Below are 20,907 nucleotides of genomic sequence, written 5' to 3' on the forward strand. Positions count from 1 at the left end.
ACTCTTATAAAATATAAATAAATATATAGATATCAAGAAATGAGGTGCGGCTCAAGACATTTGCACAGTACTATACACATATATATTCAAACTATTAGCTTTAAATTCCTATACTTGCATACTTGCAAAAAGTGTATATTATTCATACTTTAAGTGAGCAATTTTAGCCATTTCCCATATCTCCAATATTGATATTTTAAAATATTGGATCCAGTTATGTTGGCTGCCTATTTAAACTGTTCTTTAGCAAATACATTTAAACCTATGCCTACTTTAAGCAGCACACTTCCTAATTACTTAAAAAATATATCCATATAGTTCTATATTTATATATTATATTAACAGTATATACATCAAAAACATTTTGTAAGATACTTGTTTTTTGATAAAATATTTAATTAATAATATTTTAAATAATGTATACATAATTTTTTGTCTTTCTGCCCCTAAAACATTCGTTTTAGATAACTGCTACCTTTTCTGCTCAAAGCTGCTCAGGCTACCTTAGTTAAATAAGGTTCTTTTGGGTTTTTTAACTACTAACTGACCTATTTGTCTACTTAACCCCCAGGCTACTGCAGTAATACCCCCCGGGGTACTTGCTCCACCAGTTAGGAAAATGGAAAATTACCCTAAGGTACACATCAGCGGATATGTTCACTCTTTGCAGTCACAGTGTCTTTTGTCAGTCAATTGATGAAGAAATCAAAAGTAATTAAAAATAAAGTTCGATTTCTATAATTTCCACTCGACTTTGAGATAATTAATTCTTAATTTTGAGCGGGTATTGAGTAAGGGTGAGGGGGCTCTTGGAGGAATCCCTTGGAGCCCCCGGTTTGACCCCTCCCTGCGGCTGATCTGCGTCTGGCAGACAGGCGGGCAGCCTCGGCGGATCCAAGCAGAGTGTCTTTAAGACCCAGCGGAGCTCGGCAGGGAAACCCCGCGGCTTGAGTTGTTTCTACTCTCCAGAGTGTCAGCTAGTTATTTGTGGGGAGGCGCTGTAGCCATTTCGCCACATGAAAGCCCGATGAGCTGAACGAGCAACATCCGAGTTGTTCGTGGAGAAGCAGAAATCAGCTTTGAGGAGCTCTGCGCGCACACACGTACGCGAACTTTGCGCGCAGAAGACGCACAGCGCTCACACACTCACACTTCCTCTCTATCCACCGTGGAAAAAGAGAGAGAGAGAAAGAGAGAGAGGGGGGGAATAGAGAGAAGACGCACGAAACTTCCAACTCTCCCATGTGAAAAAGAGAGGTTTGAAGATAAGGTGTATTTTTCCCCCTCGGACCTCCTTTCCTTCCCCTTTCCTCTCTCTCTCTTTCTCTCTCTCTCAGTGCTTTTGCCGGGATATTTGTGTTTCTATGAGAGCCTCTCTCGGCGAGAAGAGAAGTTTGGTTGTTTGCCTGGTCGGCTGAGGAGGAGGAGGAGGAGAAGAGTCTGTTTAAAAGATGGTCCACAACGCCGCTTGGAGAAGAGGCTTGCTATGCGTCCTGGCGCTCTACCTCGGCTTTGCGTCCCCGCCGTGCAAAGCTCGGATTTACACCAACCATTGGGCAGTCAGGATAGCCGGGGGACCCGAGGTGGCTGACCGGATAGCGGAAAAATACGGCTATAGAAACATGGGACAGGTATGTGTCTTACTTCTTATTGATCCGGTCAAAGTTGCCTCTAATTTGTGTCTCTCTGTGTTTTCGTCAACTCTTAAAATTGGGCTTAATATGCCTCTTCCAAGGCGGCAAAGTTGCGCGATTAAACCTCAAAGTCTGAAGTCCAAACCTGAGCCAACTCGGGTTCTTTTAACTCTGAAACAGACCTGGGAAGGAGAAGCTTTAAGGAACAAAGAAAGACCAGCTGCAGGATGGCACAACAGGTGCCTCTTCACGGTGTTTCCACTGAAGTCTCATGTGCTTGGTCGTTTTGGCACCCCAGTGACGGCTAGCGGTGCTGTTTGGTTTATGAGCTTGGAAGTGACTTCTAGTCTCTCTCTCTCTCTCTCTCTCTCTCTCTCTCTCTCTCTCTCTCTCTCTCTCTCTCTCTCTCTCTGTCTCTCTGTCTGTCTGTCTGTAAGATTTCACTCAAAAGTCCCCGGTGTGTGAGCCAAACACCATTTTATATAGTACCATGTTCTTTCCAGTCTGCTCCTATTAAACGGGGCTGCTCAAGCTGTTTTTGTTTTGTCTTTTTCTCTTTAATTCCCCATACTGTACATAATTCCACTGTTCAAGGCCCTCCAGTATCGATTAGATCAGCCGCATCAGGCCAAAAGCAGGTGCCATTGCTTAACATGGTGTAAACTAACTCCTGGATCCATCTGGTGAAGAGCATACACGCACAGACACTGGCTTCAGATGTGCCTCTTTCTTTTTATGTTTTGTCATTTTATTGGTAAACACCAGATGAGGAATTTATCTGTTAACTTTGTCCAAATGTGGTTTTAGGAAATGTTGTAAAATATTTTATTTATTTTTTTAGCATAGTACTTGTTTTGTTTTGTTTTAACAAAAGAGAGAAGGCACACAAATGTGGACCTCACACATACGACTGAACTACGTGGGCAGTTCAAGCCTGCACTTGTCAGCGGTCGACATGAAGACAGCATGGAACAGAGGGGGCATTCTGACAGGTTGTTGTGGGGTAGTCCAGTCAACAGCTATTGAACCTCCACCTTATCCAGCCTGCCCACCCACTATACACCCTAGAGAGTAGGCCTTAATGGCCTCGTTTATCCCCTCTCTTTGACGGGAACTAATGTGTGGACCCCCCTCTTTCTATACCACCCCCATAGGAATTTTCCTGTGGAGTGGAGTGGTGGAGTGTTGCTTCCAACCCCCACCATTCGCCCTAATTTCCATCTCAATACAGGAAGGCTCACTGGACTTTGACACCTCATAGACAAGTTTTTACTTCACTTCCTGGTTTGGGGGTCAGCCGAAAGCCGCTCCCATGGGAGCAATAGCAACACACTTTTGGTTGCCTAATGTGAACTCTGACACCCCCCCAGTCCTCCTGATATCAGTGCAGCACTCATGTATGTGCACGAAGAACTTAAGCTGCCAAGCGTTTGTAAATCAAAAAAAAGTTGCTGGGGCTAGTAATGAAATAATTCTGGGAATAGCCGCTAAATGAGATGGAGTTTAAATTTGTGAGGGGGGGGGAAAAAGATGAATGGATAGAAAACAGTGTGGCGGACAATATGGTCTTCTTCACAGGGTTGGAAAGAGGAGCACAGACAAAGATAACCACACACTGGGAGATGGGAGAAGGAGGGAGTGAAAGAAAGGACGATAGATGGACGGATGGATGAAAAGAGTTGGCATGGAGAGAGGGAGCACCTCGTTGGGGAATTCTGGGTAATCCTCTTAACTATGGAGCCCCCTTCCCAGACTAAGACATTGGCCCAAATTGAGTCTAAATCAGCTGACAAGGCCTCAGACGTGGATCTCTGTTAAAATTGGTGTTTTTTTTGAGGAGATGAGAGAGCCTGTGAAAGCCACTGGTCGTAATCTAGAGACACACATGTGCAGGAAGTGTGTGCATCATGACATCAACGACATGTTCCATATTTTGTGCAGTTTGTAGTATTTGTTAAAGGCATCAGGCCAATGAGCATTGTTACTCTAGAGGTAACTAAACAAGTGCAATGTCTAGAGTAACACCTTTGTTTTTGACAACGCTAATAATCCAAACACATGAAACGATCAGTTTTCCATTGAAAAAATGATTGATTTGATTATTGAGCATTGTCCTCGATTTGTTTGAGAGGCCGTGATAAAGCTGCAGTGTTTGCACCGTGAAGCAAGAAGGTGTCAAAGTACCGCAGTGTCTCAGCCTGTGTGTTTTGTCCTGAAGTCTTTGTCCTGTTATGAGACATTAGTCTTACAGGTATGAAACATTAAGGTCCAAAGGGAAAACGCACATCACCTTTTGGCATTTCTTGGTACTATTGTTCATGAAATATAGATGATATGGAGATTTATTGCTTCTAGTGAAAAAGGTCTGGAGAAGTAAGACATCATGAATCACTGATGAAGTGTTTTTTCTGCAGGACTGAGAAGTGTAATTCCCAACAGTTAAGTAGAAGTTGTGATTCACTCTTGAATTATTCCGATAAAATTTCAGTCTACCGTAATGTGCCTGCCCATATGATCACACAGTCATATCTAGAGCAACAAGGGAAGCCATATTTGTAGGCTTAGCTGTTTTTCAAGTTAAGATTGAAAACGCACGCTGAAGGTTAGATGTTATACTGAAAGTCATGGATTTATTGGCACTTTCTTGGCTCTCATTTTATCCATCTCTAATTTGGAGTGTGTGTCGGTACATGAGCCGAAAGCTGATCTGATGGGCTCTGTGGCAGTGGAAGGATCAGTGACATACCACAGGACCCTTGGTAGCCATGACAGTTTGATCATCTGAGGGACTGTTTGGTCTTTATCAATTATTAAAACTAATCACCGACCAGCAGCTTTCCGTCTAACATTGTCTGTCTGTGGATCCTCTGTCACTCAAAATCTTTGTGTGTGTGTCTATCTGTACATTTGTCTGGCCTCTCTGTGTTTGTCTGTTTTCACTTTACTTGTCTGCCCCTCGCTGTCCCTCTTTTTTTCTTTTCAAAGTTCACAGCCTTTTGTCCTTTATCTGATTGATTTAAGAGCCTAAATGTGGTTTCTGTATAATATCTGGGAAAAAAACAAATATTAAGATAGAAAAATGTCATTATAATGCAAAAAAATGACCTTTTTTTAGAAAAATGTTTTGAAATACTTAAAGCTATGGTGGTTCTCAGCCTTTTTAATGATGACAGGCCCATATTCTTTCTGCAGCACTGCAACAATCGTGCAGCCATAAAGAGTTATAAAGATCTATTTTGAACAACAATGATTAAGAGCCCTGAAATAATGACAGTGGCTCACGTATATATCCTTTCCACAAGTTCCACTTGTTTTAGAAAACAAACAAAAACGAAACTAACTGTTAGCGGTGCCGCAAAGCACTGGGTCCAAAGTTTGAACCTCTCATGTCAGTAGTTATAAGAACAGCTACGACATGAAGTTCACAGATGACTTGCAGATACTATCCAACTTGGTTTTCCTCTTGTAGACATAACTCCCACCTTCTGTTACTTCCACCGCTGCTAACGTTCAAACCAACCATTGTGCGCTGGTTCTTTGATAATATAGTCTTGCTCTCAGCAGGGAATAAATCAGCAGTGAGAAGATGGCGAGACCTGCGCCTTGACTTTAGAAAACTGTGAGCAGCATTAAAAATGAAGCTCACTTTTTAGGAGACTATAGCAGAGAAAGGCGTAGTGGTGATGAATAGTCTGTTTGTGTGTTTTGCAGATTGGGGATCTTAGAGACCACTATCACTTCTTCCATAGTCGGACTATTAAGAGGTCGACTTTGTCCAGCCGTGGTCGCCATAGTTTCATTTCCATGGAGCCCAAGGTAAGTTTGTTGTGCTGTTTATGAAAGATTGAGCATCAATGTTTCTTTTGTGCTGAAATGATACTGTAGGTAGTTTTATATGATCTTAATTCAAGTTCCTTTTCCTGGATAACGTGTGGTGTTCAAATCTGTACAAAGTTCACTCACTTGTGATGGAGATGGCTGATTATCATCAGGTGACTCAACTGAACAAACTCCATCCGCTGATGAAGATCATGAGGTTCTGTTTGCAGTTCTGGAAAAAGCAAGTGGACCTTGAGTTAAGATGGTTTTAACTGATAAGTTAAATATTAACTTTTAGCATACACTGAGGACCTTTTGCCAGAATTGAACATGTTTTCAGTAGATTTTTCATACACCTCTTACAAGGGCTGTCATCTTACTCTGCAGTGGTCATCCTGCGAACAGCCAAGTGAATAATGATGAAATCTGCCTACTACTGCTTTTAGTTTGAATTTAATGAGGTTAAAGGAGATAGAAGATTAAAAATATAATTTTCCTTGAAATAAACTTGTCAACAGTGTTGACAATGGTTGATTCACCGTACTCCAGTACTGGGCTGGACCCCCGTTTCCTTCAGAATTACCTTAATTGTTCATGGCACAGTTTCAATGAGGTGCTGGAACCATTCTTCACAGATTTCGGTCCATGTGAACATGATAGCACGGTTGGTGTAGATCGGTCTACTGCACATCCATGATGTGAATCTCCTGTTCCACCACATCCCAAAGGTTCTCTACTGAACTGAGATCCGGTAGATTACTCAAGAAAGTAGTTTGAGATGATCAGAGATTTGTGACATGGTGAGCAAGAATGGTAGGATGTGGAGTACTTATGTGGAACAACCATAGTTGAACCGAGGAAGGGGCCGTAAGAGTACAACTTTCACCGTTTTACGATGGCGTGATTGTACTTCTCTGTGAATAGTGCTCATAGCCTTTGAATATCAATGATTATAAAACTGAGTTCACATCTCACTGTTAGGCAGTCGTGTTGGGGGAAGCCTGCAGTGAGCTGAAGAAGTTACTTGAATATGCGATGAAACATTTCTTCCACTGAAAACTCGGCTTCCAGATGAACAAAAGCAACTTTCTGGGATTTCCTAACCTGGATTATTGAGCATGCCTCAAGATATTCAGCAGGTCACCTAAATTGTGTCTGGATGCAGTGAGTTGTGAGTTAAGGTGTATCTAATAAAGTGTCCAGTGTGTGTGTGTGTGTGTGTACATATAGCCACCTACGTGATCACTTGTCAGAGACCAGGGGTCAGAGTGGAGCCCTAGTAAATCCAAATTCAGAGAAATTCTAAACTTTTCCGTCCAAGCGTTGAGATCCCAGTGAAGCCACAGCTGCTCTGTGTTTTCCTGATGATAAACCGACAGTTTATCTTGATCTCAGCCAGAGGAACCTGGTTGTGGCCGATCAGATGGCACAACTCTCCTACAGAATCCGTCACGGACAAAACAACATTTTTCCATGATGGTTGTGGATCACCATAACACAACGTGACATAATAATAAATCAGAATATTTGATCTTTATTATGAGGTTTGTTTTTTGGTTTCACATCACTGTGGGCAGGATCTCTTTTGTAACTCTAAAATACAGCCTTAGTAAAGTAAATAACATGCTTTTGTTGTTGTTGTTGTTGTCGTTGTCGTCAGCTGAGAAAAAAACGTTCCGTTTGAACAAGAGTTTGATCTAAACCGCTGTCAGTGCTCTTCTCGTCACTTCATCAGGTCAACAAACCCGGACCGAATTACACATGAGGCCTCCACATCACAACACTGAGCTTTATCAAAACACGGGGGACAAATTACTAAATCAAACCTGTTGGTTGTTCACACGATTGTACAATTGTCTGCTCCTCTGATGTCTTGTTTATGTTTATAGTAGATTTAAAAAGCCTTTGAAGTAAAAGACCGTTTGACTCGTCCAAGACATGTGAAACCTCCTTATCTCACATTTTGCATATTTTTGTCATCTTAGTACCTGACTCAGACTTGTTGATGTCTGCCTGTTTGATGAAGCGGGTCACTTTCTTGAACAGGCTGGGACTTGATCCTGAGGAAACAGGGCAGCGATGCCTCTTACAGAGTTTACATACAGCAGCGGCGATGTTGCGTGCAGATTCTGAACGGCGAATAAATCTGTGTCGGACTCATAAATGCACGGCGACTGCTAAAGAATGATGGTGATGGATCAGTGTGATTACTGGAAGACGGGATGAAACGGGAAGAGGAGAAAAGAAAGAAAAGGAGCCGTCTGTCACCTTCTTTACCCGCTTACCTGTCATCCCGTTTCATTGTTTCTCTTCAGTTTCCTTTCTCTGTATTTTTGGGCCACTCAGCTGTTTTTTGTTTTTTCTGTTCACCTGCTGTCATCACCTGTCAAGAGCTCCCTCTTCCCTCTTTTGTCACTGTTGCTTTCTGTGCACTTGTCCCCCTCCCTCTGTCTTTGGTTCTCTTGCCCTCTTGGGCCTGACACTGTGCCACGCTGGAGGAAGGTCTGTGTCCGGATGCCAGCTGGCTGGGAGACTGAGAGATTTAAAAAAAAAAAGAAAAGAAAAGAAAAAAAGACTAGATTAGAGAGAAGAGGTTAAATGACAGAAAACGGAAGATTGCCTATTAGAACGCACGGAAGAAGGAGAAAGATGCATCGGAGACACAGAATAAATGAAAAGTGGAGCGATATAGAGCTGTCGGTGTTTCCCTTGCTGACTGGCTGTCCTTTTTGCGGACCTGTCTACGAGGTTTGGGATCAACATGACAGCCAGTTTGGCAGCAGCGAGGTCTGGCATTCTGCTAATGATGTTTTGCAATCAGGTTTTGTAATAATGACAGCCGTGTGTGTTTTGTGTGTGAGTGAGTCAGAGGGGTGTAGCGATGCCGTGAAAGGCGCACCCTACCATCCACAGTAGACTCTGGCACACATGTTACCATGGAGATGAGGCACAGCACAGATTACCACTTTATGGCACCCGCCTAACTGCAGTGTCACTTGCCTCTCAGGTCAAAGACCGCTTATTTTTCCAGGCTGTGAGAGGGCACGTGGCGTCACCTTGACCCTTAAACAAGGACAAACATGGTTCATGAAACAGATTCTACACGGACAAAGTATTTGCGGCACCGCGAGCTGACTTTCCTTTGTAGTCCATGTAGTATTGATGAATCCCATTTGAACAGCTTTTGACTGCATGGAGGTGAACAAGGAAAAAGGGAACACTGAAATGCAATCTTGAAGCTGTTGGCCCCTGATGCCACGTAGCTTTTTAAAATCGATTGACAGTCGTAAACAATGACAAGTGGACTTAAGAGGAAGTATTGTCCCAGATATCTGCTGGCTACAAAGGAAGCCCTGAAATATTGGCTCTGTCTACAGAGGCTAAAGCATCAGAGGGTTGCCGATGGGATCCTAGATTGAGTTTAGTTCAGCTTGGCACATTTCCTATAAACGTGGATGTTGTGGCTGTAGCTGCTGTAGTCATTTTGGACTCCCAGGATGAAGAAATCTGGGAAAACCTGCAGAAAGTATTTCAGGACAAGCTATTTGGAAACATTTTAAAAGCTTCTTGATCAAACATGATTTGTTAAAGGTTTTGCATCCTCTGATTTCTGTCTGGAGTGCGACACAGTTTACATGCACGAGGACGTAGACGGCTGTCAGTGCTGTCGCAGGGGAGAGCCTGCGCCGTGCTGTATCTGTGAAAATATGCATGACTGCATTGTTGTTTTTGAACGTTACTTTTGGCTTATTTATTAACCTTTTTCTTTTTTTTTTTTGCTCCTTCTAAGCTGTCATTGTAATTTCACATCAAAGTAGGTCAAAGAAAACTTTTGATCATATGCTGTTTTGGTGCTGGTGGCAGATGCGATGCATGCCGTAAGTTCTTTGTCTTACCGCATAGAGAGGTCATAATCTTTACTCTGTTTCATGCCCCTAAATATCAACTAGGAAAAAAAAATGTTGACACGAGCCACAAGTGTAATTGTTGTAGTTGCACAGCTGGAATCTGTTAGTCGTGTGTGGACATATCTATTTTTCAAGCCTGGCCTTAACAGGCTCTCTGCAGCAGAAGTTTTCTTCCACAGTTGGTTGTGGAGCGTCTGAAGTTTAGTACAGGTCAGTACACCCTCTTTCTAAGTAGATATTTACCTTTCTCTACCTTTTGCCTCTCGGTGGCCTCTTCTCCAATCCCTGTACTTCAATTCAAATGAGCAAAGTTGGGAACAAAAGTAAAAATAACTTCAACTTTGGAAAAGAAAATATCCCAACATCACCAACAACAACTTGAACTGTTGATGCCAAGCAGCATGGATACATGCTTTCATGTTGTTTATGCCAAATTCTGTCCCTTAACATCTGAATATCACAGCAGAACTGGAGACTCGTCAGATCAGACAACATTTTTTAAATCTTCTGTTGTGGAATCCGATATCCTCTTTAGCTGTTCTGACCTGACAGGAGTGGCACCCAGTGTCTTCTGCTGCTGTAGCCCTCCTTTCTTCTTGGTTTGACCTTCAGCAGGTGGTCTCGACCATGTCTATATCCCTAAATGCACTGAGGTGCCATGCCATGAGCAGCTTAACAAGTGTACCTAATTAAGTGGCTATCTATACGAACTTGTCTTTTTGTATTAAGCAGTATTCGGCATGCACCTTGCTCAGTTCTGCTGACGCATGCTCGTGAGTCATTCATGCTGGGAGTTCCAAGAGAGTTTGGACAGCCGCAGTCTTTTCTCTTTTTTTGTTCAAGTACACTTAGTCTGCTTTGCCTCAAATCTATTTCCAGACATTTCAAGTTTACTGTAAACAACAATTACAGCACGGCAGTGGTTGTTTTCTCCTTTTGTAGTGTCCTTTTGATGTGTGCGCAGAGATTAGTAGGGAGAAACAACTGCCGAACGCCTTCTAGCTGAAGGAGCACGGTGCTTCCAGCCGGTTTCACTTAGAAAGGCTCTTGTTTACTTGAAGTCATCTATTCAGACATGTGCATGAAAACTGAGAGCCAGGTGTGGTTTGCAGCTGAATCCTCACTGGGATAGAATAAAATGCAAAATGGCCGTGACAACAAAATTAAATGTGAATGTTTTATTGCTCTGCCACATCAGGACAACGGTTTACCACATAGTAAAACTACCAAAATGAGCTCATATCTACTTATTACACTGTTAAACAATTAAAATATGCTCAGTGTTTTTTCCCTTTTGGCTCACAGAATTTTTTTTGTTCACCGCACAGATGCCTTGCTGTATTCATAGATATGCAGAAGACGAGGACGCTCATTGCATTACGGAGACGACATAGCTAGTGTCTGGACCTCAGGGATAATGTGCATACCCTTAGATTTTATCAGACTCATCTTAGTCCCAAGTACAAATTTCCATTAGGCCGAGAATCCTTAATTTTTAGTTTGAATTTGTTTAACAAATGAACCATTAAAATAGTCTAAGCTTTGAGACGAGCCCCTACAGCTGGCCGTAACGGCCCACGCTGTTTGTGATGGCCGAGTTTGGGCCGAGTCTCTGAAATACCCCAGAGAGAGGACAAGAACTGGTTTCTCATGTTACTGCAAGGGTTTCACTGGGTGTTCTGCTCACTATCCATTAGCTTTTTTTGCCTGGAGCTCTAACATCGTCACACAAACAGCAGTAAAAGTGGATCAATTTGTTCCCATTTGTTCTATTGAAGTGAACTCTTCCCCAGTTTCCCCTGGTTACTGACCCAGCCAGCTAGAGCCACCTGCAAACCCTTATACAGAGTGAATGAGAGTGAGAGCGAGGGAGGGAGGGAGGTTGGAGGGGGTTGGAGTGGGAATGAGAGAGAGAGACAGAGACAGGCCATCTGAGAGAGAAATGGGCACCTGCAGAGAAGAAGACTGAAAAATGCAGCGAAGGAGAGAGGGGGGGCTGACGAGGAAAGGGATTTAAAAAGGGGGAAAAAAAGGAAGTGAGATAGGAGCGGGAGTCAGACTGGGAGTAAAGGCAGGGTGACAGAGGTACAGGTTCTACCAGATCATTCCTCTGCTACACCAGACTGCAGTTAAATGAATGGAGGAGGTCGTTATGCCCCAGAGCCAGCCAGTGAGTTGGCACTGACACAATGGTAGTGATACATGGGGAAGTTTTAGAGGCAATAATACAGGGCGATATTGGCTTTGTTTGGATAGAGCCTCGCATTCATGGCACAATTGATGCGGATAACTGCAGGCTGTTATCAGTGAGTGATTTTTAGCAGACACGATAAAGGATGGCATTATTCTCAACGGCTTCAGAAAAAGTGTTACATAGGCCGTTATCTGCCTCTGGTAATCCAGGAAGGGGGAGGATAAACATGCATTTTTAATAAAAAAAATAAAAAAATAAATAATAAAATCCCAGTAAAGAAATCAAACATCAATTGTAGCAACAGCAGTGGAAAGTTTAAAAAAATTTCATGAAATAGGTTGTGGAAGAGTTAAACACGCACAATATACAGCGCAGTTTGTGAAATGGTCTCGACCTACTCTGTCAAGTCTTGTTTGTGGACATGAAAACATGAAAACCCAAATCTTTTGTCTCTGAGCCCCATTTTTCATCTGAATGATCATAAATCTTTGTGTCCATGTACATGAAATGAATATTTTCCATTTTTAAAAGGCGGCTGGAGGCGTTCATGGTGCACTTGGTCATTTTACCGCTCACAAGACCCAAGTTAAAGCTGTAACACCTCACAGATTTTTAAACATTGTAGGGTCTATGCTTACTTATAGACTATACTTTCATATTATTTACTTGGTTAAGTTTAGCTGTTTAAGAACAATTTGATTTTGGTTAGGAATTAAAGTACCATCACTTTTTGTTATTATTAGTATTATTAGTATTATTATTATTATTCTTTTAAATTGCAATGGTGACGCATCTCCGTTTTGTCTGGGCTAGATTCGTGCCGGAGACACAAAATACACTCCCTGTTGAAATGCATTACTCACAAATTTGCGCTGACTGTTCCAAAAAATGTCAGTTCTTATCCGTGTACACAAACAAATGATTAATTTTTCATAACGGATTCATGTTTTTCTTGAAGACCAGGCTTTTTTTATTGCTCCTTAAGAATAGAAGTAAATGATATAAATGACTATGGATGGATGGGTGCCATCAGTCTTGAAATTATGATGCCAGTGTTGGCATTTCCACCTCTAGACCTTTAAGCTGAGCCTTCTTCCTTGGGATGTAAAGAATTTGTATACAAATGTCTGCGATCTCATGTTGACATATAGCACCCCCACAGCCAGCACGCTGCCACCCACTGAGCTCTTATTGTGTTAATAATGCAGGCATAGATATGACACACAGATACTGAAAGTAAGGCATATGATTTATGTTACAGACCCTGCAGTGTAATGCTGCAGGGACGCTACTATGTTAGCAAAGCTGTGGTGAAGTACACGCTTCATCTGAGCAGCTTTTTTCGTAACCAGTTTTTAAATTAAGGGCAAGTTTTTGTGTCGGCGTGAGCAGCACAGTGTAAATGGAAGATGGTGTAAGGATGTGCTCATGGTGTTTGTGCTGTTTGATGAAAGCTGTAATATTTAAAGCTCACCTCAGGTAACCTTTTAAAACTGGGGATGCACTGGGATAACAGAGTTTACCTCTTTTCACAATCTAGTCATGATCTAGAGATCTACAAGGTTGCAGTTGCCTTGACGTTGTTGGTCAAAGTTGGCTTAAATAATTTTTTGCTTTCAGAAATATTTTTGAATCATCGTAGCCTTCATAAAGAGGAAAAAAGAGCCCCTTTGTCAATAGAATATGTGAAATTAGCAAACACCAGTCTGCAAAAATGCCTCATCTAGAGTAATCTCCAAAGACGTAGTATGGTTTGTGCTTCAGCTGAGCCTTTCTCATTCACCACACTAAGCTTTTAGGTAGCAAATAATACTAAATCCCAGGAGGTGGCAGGTTCAGTGTCTTGCTCAAAGGCGCTTCAGTAGGGTGCACACTTGCTGGCATGCAGAAGCATTTTAAAATTCCAGCTCTGTGGTTGTTGACCTTGTTCATTAAAGCCACTTTAAACTCTTTTAGATTCCTCTGAACGTGTGTTTCTTGCCCCGCGACATCTGAGACAAACTTCAGCAAAAAATTAATTTATTGTTTGTTTGTTTTTTGTCGTTTCTTGAAGCGTTTGTGTCGCCCCTGATGGCGGTGAAGGAGGATTTACGGGTATACACGGGGCAGATATCCATGCAATTTGCCAAGTTGCGAACAAGAGCAGTTAAGAGTTACACTGCTGATCAAAGATTGTGGTTGATGGTATGCTAATGTATGCAAATTGTAATGATACACCAGTGGTTTTGCGCAGACACACTCACGCACAATTCTTGATGACAGTGTTGTTTTGAGGCTAATGGTCTGTGTAAACGGTTGCTTTGAAGCTGACGGTCCTGATAGAAGTTGGAGTGAAATGAGCTGAGACCTTGGCAGACGGGAGAAGCATCATGCTAAAGTAAAATTTCTCACTGGGTTTTTTAAAAAATTGTTTCGTTTCTACACTTTATCTTTCTCTCTGCGCTGGTTTGCCATTTCCTTTTCCTTTCCCATCTTTTTTTCTTCCTTATAGGAGGTCATTTATTGAATTACATCATTTGCACTTTATTCCTTTCCCTCCTTCACAATTTCTAAAGAGGTACATACTCAAGTTATTAAATCAGTTATTTATAAACTCAATTATCCTCCCTTCACTTGCTGTCTTTTGGTCTCTCTTGCTATTTGTTTTCCCTTCCCTTCCAGCTCTCTCTCTCCTTTCTTTTTTTTATATTATTGACTCTCCCGGGACTCGTTCTCTTCAGCTCTTTATCGCCTCTCCTCTCGTCTTATCTTGTCTTGTTGCCTCGCTCTCAAACTCTCCGGAGAGAGCCTGGCAGATTGTTTCAGTGCATGAGACCAGATAATCACTCTGCAGTCATTATGTCAGCTATTCTCTTCTTCTCTCTCTCTCTACTCCTCCTCTTCCTCCTCCTCCTGTCTGCTGGAGCTCTATTGATGTGGAGAAACGCTTTGTCTTTTACAGTCGGACATAGTTCAATAAAACCTCAGATTTCTGGGACTGTCGGGGCTGAGCGGCAAAACAAAAACACTTGCGGTGTGAAAATTATTCTGTCTATACATCATCTATACAGCTAGAAACGGAAGCTGGTGTGGCGGACATCTCAGAAGAATTACACACTTTTGTAAACGCTGTATAAAGAACTACCTTGACATTTCGTGCCAATGTGCACCGTTCCCCCATCCCCATAAACTGTTGCACAATCGTGTTTGGGTGCAAACTCGGTGCCGGAGAATCCCTGGATCATTTATCACACAAATGTTTACGTCTCAGAAAGAACTGCTCTGTGTTGTGCCAGTCGCATACCTGCTAATATTTCAGATTCTGTGTTAACATCGCTGGGTCCGCGTAAACTTCTGATCGGGCCTTCTCAGACAGATGAAGTCTTCTAGACTAAACACAAGGTTTGCGGGTTTTTAAGAGGAGCTGACCGGGGCGGCGCGAGTGGGTCCAGCCGTCTCGTTCGGATCCAGGCAGCACGGATTTTGAAATCGGAAAATTCCGCCTCAAAGTCTGAACGAGGCTCCTGCCAAGGAATGCCTCTGCGCCTCGAAGCGAGCCCATAACATTTGAGAGATTGATGTTACCTGTGAGGCCGTACAGCCTTTAGTGCGTATGTGTGCATCAAATGTCCTAACATATATATATATATATATATATATATATATTTTTAATTTTCCGTAAAGGAGAAGTGAACTGATGAGCCCACAGTAACACTGACATGGTTAAAATCTCTCTTTAAAAATAAATCATGACTTTGCGAGTCTTCCACATCTATAGTTTTCTTTTTTTCTTTTTTTTCTTTTTTTTGGGCTTGTAGTGGCTTGTTTTACTTCAGCAGTCTTCATTTGTTCACCTTTTACCACTTTTAAAAGAGGAGACAGCACATAAAACCTTATTACGCTTATTTATAGGCAGTCCATTGGGATAAAAACGACTTTAAGGCTGAGCACCAAAAGAAAAACACCCCTTTAAGACTCAGTAGATTCGTTTCTGTCTTGCTCGGTTGCGTACAACAGTATAATGTAGTTTAGTCTCTGTAGGTGGTTTCTTTGTTTTCCCTCTGCGTGTTCATCACATAAGGCAAATAAGAGGAAACATAGACAATGTATTTGCACTTTTTCTTTTTTAAATCCTCCTAAAATGTTGCCTCACCTTCAGTATTCAGTTCATTGGAACTTCACCTGTATACTGGTTGTGTCATCTCCGAAGTGATTCTGCTCCCCTGTTATTATTGTAAGCCTCCTCAGTTTCTTCTATCGCCTGTCTCTGTTTGTGTGTTTCAGGTGGAGTGGATACAGCAGCAGGTGGTGAAAAGGAGGATCAAGAGGGATTTCAAACAGGCCCCGCTCCTTTCGCTGTCAAGCCCCGCCCACAGCAGCCCAGCCCAAAACAACATATTCTATAATGACGCCAAGTGGAACAGTATGTGGTATATTGTAAGTCCAGTGTATACTTATTCCAGGCTTCCTCTCTGTTTACACCAGACAGAAGAATATAACAAGGGCCCATGAACTCGGTGTATGCAGCATCTAGTCTGCTCGGAGGATTGCATGCTGTTCTTTGCCCACATTTATCCAGTTTGTGGGTCAAAGGTCAGGTTAGGTCACGGCATTGTCCTGATTACTGCAGTTGAGCTGAGGGATTTGTGTGTGTGCGTGTGTGTGTGTGTCTTTGTTTGTGTCTTATAAGAATGAAGATTTTTTTTTCCCCTATAGAGAAATGCTTATGCATCCCCACAAAGATGTTTCAGAAAAATGAGCAGAGTTATAATGGGTATTTTTTTTAATTTTTAAAAAAAGGATTGCTTTTGCAAAAATATAATGGGGCTTTGATGACAACTATTAGGGAACGATTGCTCTCAAATAAACATTGTACATTTTGGCTTCTGCTTCACCATTCCAACCTGTGCCTTGAAAATCCCGGCATTAATGATGAAATTTAGCTTTTATCTGAACTCTAATTGGAACAAGGAAATTGAGGTTCTTTGTTTATTTGTAAGCATTTGTCACAGGAATGCCCACACAGAGGCGCATACGTGTCTCTGTGGTGGGGGGGATACTTTTTTTTTTGCTGGCTTATCACTCCTGTTTGCATACACCTTGAAATCATTGCTCCTTAGTTATATGTTTGTGTGTGCGGTCGAGTGATCCCAGCTCAGTCAATTGTTAACTCAGTGTAGATAACTGCCGATACTTTGACCCGAGGTTTTATATATTTTTCAGACTTTCAGAACTTCATGTGTGTTTTGAACCTGGAATAAAAAAACAAGCTTCCTCTGGTCAATCCCATCAAAGTGACCTTACACAGCCTGATAGTTCTGTCCAGTTGTATAGTTTGTATTTAATCTAAGTGCAGTGCAATATTACACCATTAATTGTTTGAAATAACTAGAATTTTATTGAGCTGTGTGAGAGGCATAGCAAAGTGCTTCTAATCGATGAATAAAGTGTGTGAAGGAGCAATTTAGGGTTAAACATTACACATCTAAATGTCACTTTAACCTTTAGAAAATAAACTATAGCTCGTGACACACGCCTCTGAATAAGATTTGCTGTGAACAATATTGAAATGCCAGGGTTACACTCGGCAACAGTGACCATGTAGCTGTTTTCAATGAAGACGGTGCGGGAGACGGGACTAAAAAAAATCCCGCCTGTGCTAGATGAAACTATATCTGACGCCTGCCTCCTGATTTGTCGCGCTCCAGTGGAAGCAGAGTGTGAGAAAGCAGAGGCACATCTGCTCATGTTATCGATCTGCCGCTGTCAGTTTGGGAGAGATTGGTGAATATTTGTGAACTAGGTGGTGTTGTCTTTATTTGCAGACGGCACGCAGCTTTCGGTGGTGTAGCTCTGATTGCGTTCTACAATCCACAGATGATGCACGTTAGCTTAATTGGTGATTTTAAATTGGCTGCAGGTGGGGATGTGAGTTATTGTCTGTCTCTCTGTGTTAGCCCTATAATGGGCTGGGGACCTGTGCTCCCGTTTAGCCCCGTGTCGTGCCTGCAGCCTTGTACTGGATAAAGGTTTAAGAAATTGGTTGGATAGATGTCTTTGGTTGCTGGAATTCCAAATTATCTGCCAGTCACACATCGTGATCCAGGATAATAGTTTAGGATTGGCGATCGAAGTCCCTCAAGATTTAAAATGTAAAGTGTCTTTGTTAAATTAGAGACTTAATGTAGGACAATAACTCTCTCTCTCTCTCTCTCTCTCTCTCTCTCTCTCTCTCTCTCTCTCTCTCTCTCTCTCTCTCTCTCAATATATCTAGATAGATCGATCGAGCTCTCTCGATAGAGAGAATGTTTGAATTATGTTTTTGCTCTAGTTTTGTGCAAAGAAGTAATGCCAGGTTTTGGGATATTACCTCCTTAGTGGGCTTGCTTAAAGAGCAAGGATGCAGTTGACATCATAGCTAACAAAAGGACTAACGTCCTACCTTTGACCGGTTTTCTCCGGGTGGGGAAAAAGTAGGCCCACACAGGTATTCGCCATGAGCAAAACTGTTTATCTTTGAGTTTAAACACAGTTTTGAAACTGAACAAAAAAAGACTCAACTTTCAGGTGTGCAGATCTCCTCTCTGTCATGAGGTTGACGTCATTGTTTTTTTTTCTTTTCCACTGTCAGAGAGCATGCCAGCATTGACAAAGGGAATTAGTAAGCCTGGAGGCAGATGATTCCGGTGATTTGGACAATTTGGAAAAGGTTCTCAGTTGGAACTGGTTCTGGATTCCCATCCCTATTCTTGGCACCCTATTCCCAATGACATCATGCAGGTCTTGAATGGCAGCAAGTAATGACTGGTTGGTGATCAGTGTGTAGTTGCAGTTTGAGTCTGTTTCTAATGGTTGAAACGCACTGTGTGAGGTATTTTTCAAAAACACTGGGCTTTAACTCGATTGGAGTTGTTGAAGTGAAATCGTTCCCCTCTAAGTAAAATCAGAACTCTCCTGCTTGCTCCAAGTTGAAAGAAAGTGACATGAGTACGCTCATAACTTGTAACTCCTAGCTGAACATCTGCAAGAACATGACGGAGTTCCTAAACTCCCACCTCATATGTTTATCCCCACCTGCTCTCTTCTCACCATCTGCTTCCATCTCTGCAGCACTGCAACGATGACGTCCATAATTGCCAGTCGGATATGAACATCATGGGAGCGTGGAAGAGGGGCTACACGGGTAAAGACGTGGTGGTGACCATATTAGATGACGGGATCGAGAGGAACCACCCAGACCTCTATCAGAACTACGTGAGTGTGTATGTATGCGCGTGTAGGGCGGCTATGAGTGGCAGTGTGTGCGCATATTGGCTTTGAGTCGGTGTGTGACAAGTGAGGAAGTGTATGAGTTCAAATGTAAATGCCCCTGCATGTGTTTGCATGAATGGCTATGAGTCTGCCTCATTCAGGATTAACAAGTCACATATACAACACAGTGCACTGATTAATACATAGCAACGCAGTGCCACACTATTGTGATCCTGTTTCTCTTTATTCTTTATCCTTTATTATTCTAGTTGCTCCGTTTCCGCTTAACTACTCCCTCAGTTTTCATCCAATTTTCACCATTCAAATTTTAACCTGTTCTGCTCTTTCTGCTAATGACTGCTATATCTTTTGGTGCTCAGAACTTTTATACTTTTTGAAATATTAAGCTTTTTATGCCATATTTTGTCCCATTGAGATGACTGGGACCACATGACAAGTGTGGTCACTGATATTGCTTGCCGGGGTCACCTGTGTTTTGGCTCAGTGAGATGAGCAGCCATTCTCAGAGCGGGAGGTCTGGGTTCGACTCCCGCTTATGGCAATAATTTTTCAGTTAAAAGTTCAACCTTTTTAACTCTTTTCAACACAAATTTCAGCTTCTTCACCCCTTTTCAGCAGAATTTTCCGTTTTTTTCACCTCTTTTCAGCACAAATTCCAGATTCTTCAGCTGTTTTCAGAAGAAAAAACAGCTTCTTTACCTCTTCTCAGTTTCTTCACCTCTTTTCAGCTTTTTTCAGCAGAAAGTTTAGATTTTCCACTCTTTTCAGCACAATTCAGCTTCTTCTGCACGGTGCACATTTTGTCTCTCATCATATCTTTCTTTGTGACCAGAACTGGCTTGGCTCAGTGGGATGAGCAGCTGCCGTGGTTCGAATCCTACCTGTGGCGGTTGCCGCACATCTTCCCCGCTTACATGTACGCTTTATTGACACTGTTCAGTGTACCCTTTCAAATACAGCAGTTTTCAGCAAAGAGTCGAGCTTCTACACAGTGTTTTCAGCAGATAGTTCTCCTTCTTCTGCTGTTTTTAGATTCCACTACACAGCATTCACACTGCATTTTCGCAGGAAATGCAACTTTTTCTAGTTATGTAAATGTGGAGAAAACAAAAATAAAAATCTGACGATTATAATTGGGATTTTAATAATACAAATTCTGCTTTGTAATCACACTGTTTCTCTTTACCATGTAACCAAGTCGTGTTCCAGAGGACAGCAGTCATGTGATGAACTAGGTAGTGATATTTGCTGCCATTTGGATCATCAGCCCATCATGTGTCTGCAATTAAATTCCAGAGAAAAACTTCCTTAAACTTGCAGATGTGCAGTTATGCTGTGTGTACATGCTTATCTCTCTGTGGGCTCATACTTTAGTGTATGTGCGTGCTGAGGTATGTCTACCTACGACCGAGAACTGATAGTTGAACTAACTTGTTGGCCTGAGGCAGCAGGTAAAGCCATCAATCAGCTGCGCAGATGAAATGATTCACACCCTCTTTGCGCTGCTGTTATTAGCTACTCTTAATGCTTAGATTTGTTTATGCCGAAGGGCGAGTGGTGCCGCAGATTGGGTTAGCTCTGATTGCATTCGATTTACAAAACTGTTGTGAGTCGTGTTGATGTGAACTCTTCGACTGGGTTAGAGAAGCTTTTTGGCGATCTACAAGCCAGTTATACACACACACTCACAGAGAGTGTTGGACCTACTCTACTAATGAATTCACTTGTTTGCTTGATATTTCCTCATTTTGTGTGTGTGTGTGTGTGTGTGTCTGTGTCAGTCAGCCATCATTATGATGTTTTCTTACACTTGTGTTGACCTCCATGTCTCCTCCAGGACCCTCAGGCAAGCTATGATGTCAACAGCAACGATGTGGATCCCATGCCTCGATATGATGCGACCAACGAGAACAAGTAAGGAAAATAAATAAGGAAATCTACCCCATAACAGAGAGAGCAAGAAATTAAATTTTAACTGTAACAGGGTTTTAGAAAATAAGCATGTGGCTTCACTGTTTTGTTTTTGCCAAAAGCTCTTCAGGATAATTTTTTTCCCTTCATTGATTTCTAAAACAAGCTCTGTGCTTCAATATGTTTGTGT

The 20,907-nt window shown here is 42.1% G+C and overlaps 1 protein-coding gene across 3 annotated transcripts in view; it reads left to right on the forward strand.

The window, feature by feature from the left end:
- Positions 1-934: 934 nt before the first annotated feature.
- pcsk5b (proprotein convertase subtilisin/kexin type 5b) overlaps positions 935-20,907 on the forward strand; it is an 81,010-nt gene continuing 61,037 nt past the window's right edge. The window contains exons 1-5 of one of the 3 annotated variants that reach the window (XM_040031579.1): positions 935-1,631; positions 5,346-5,450; positions 15,819-15,971; positions 18,645-18,788; positions 20,644-20,720. In XM_040031579.1, coding sequence (XP_039887513.1) covers positions 1,452-1,631; positions 5,346-5,450; positions 15,819-15,971; positions 18,645-18,788; positions 20,644-20,720 — 659 coding nt within the window. In that variant the 5' untranslated portion in view covers positions 935-1,451. The remainder of the gene's footprint in view (positions 1,632-5,345; positions 5,451-15,818; positions 15,972-18,644; positions 18,789-20,643; positions 20,721-20,907) is intronic. The other 2 variants (XM_040031577.1, XM_040031576.1) reach the window with 2 other exon arrangements.

Source organism: Simochromis diagramma, unplaced genomic scaffold, assembly GCF_900408965.1.
Source record: "Simochromis diagramma unplaced genomic scaffold, fSimDia1.1 OVJJ01000284.1, whole genome shotgun sequence".
NCBI lineage: Eukaryota > Metazoa > Chordata > Actinopteri > Cichliformes > Cichlidae > Simochromis > Simochromis diagramma.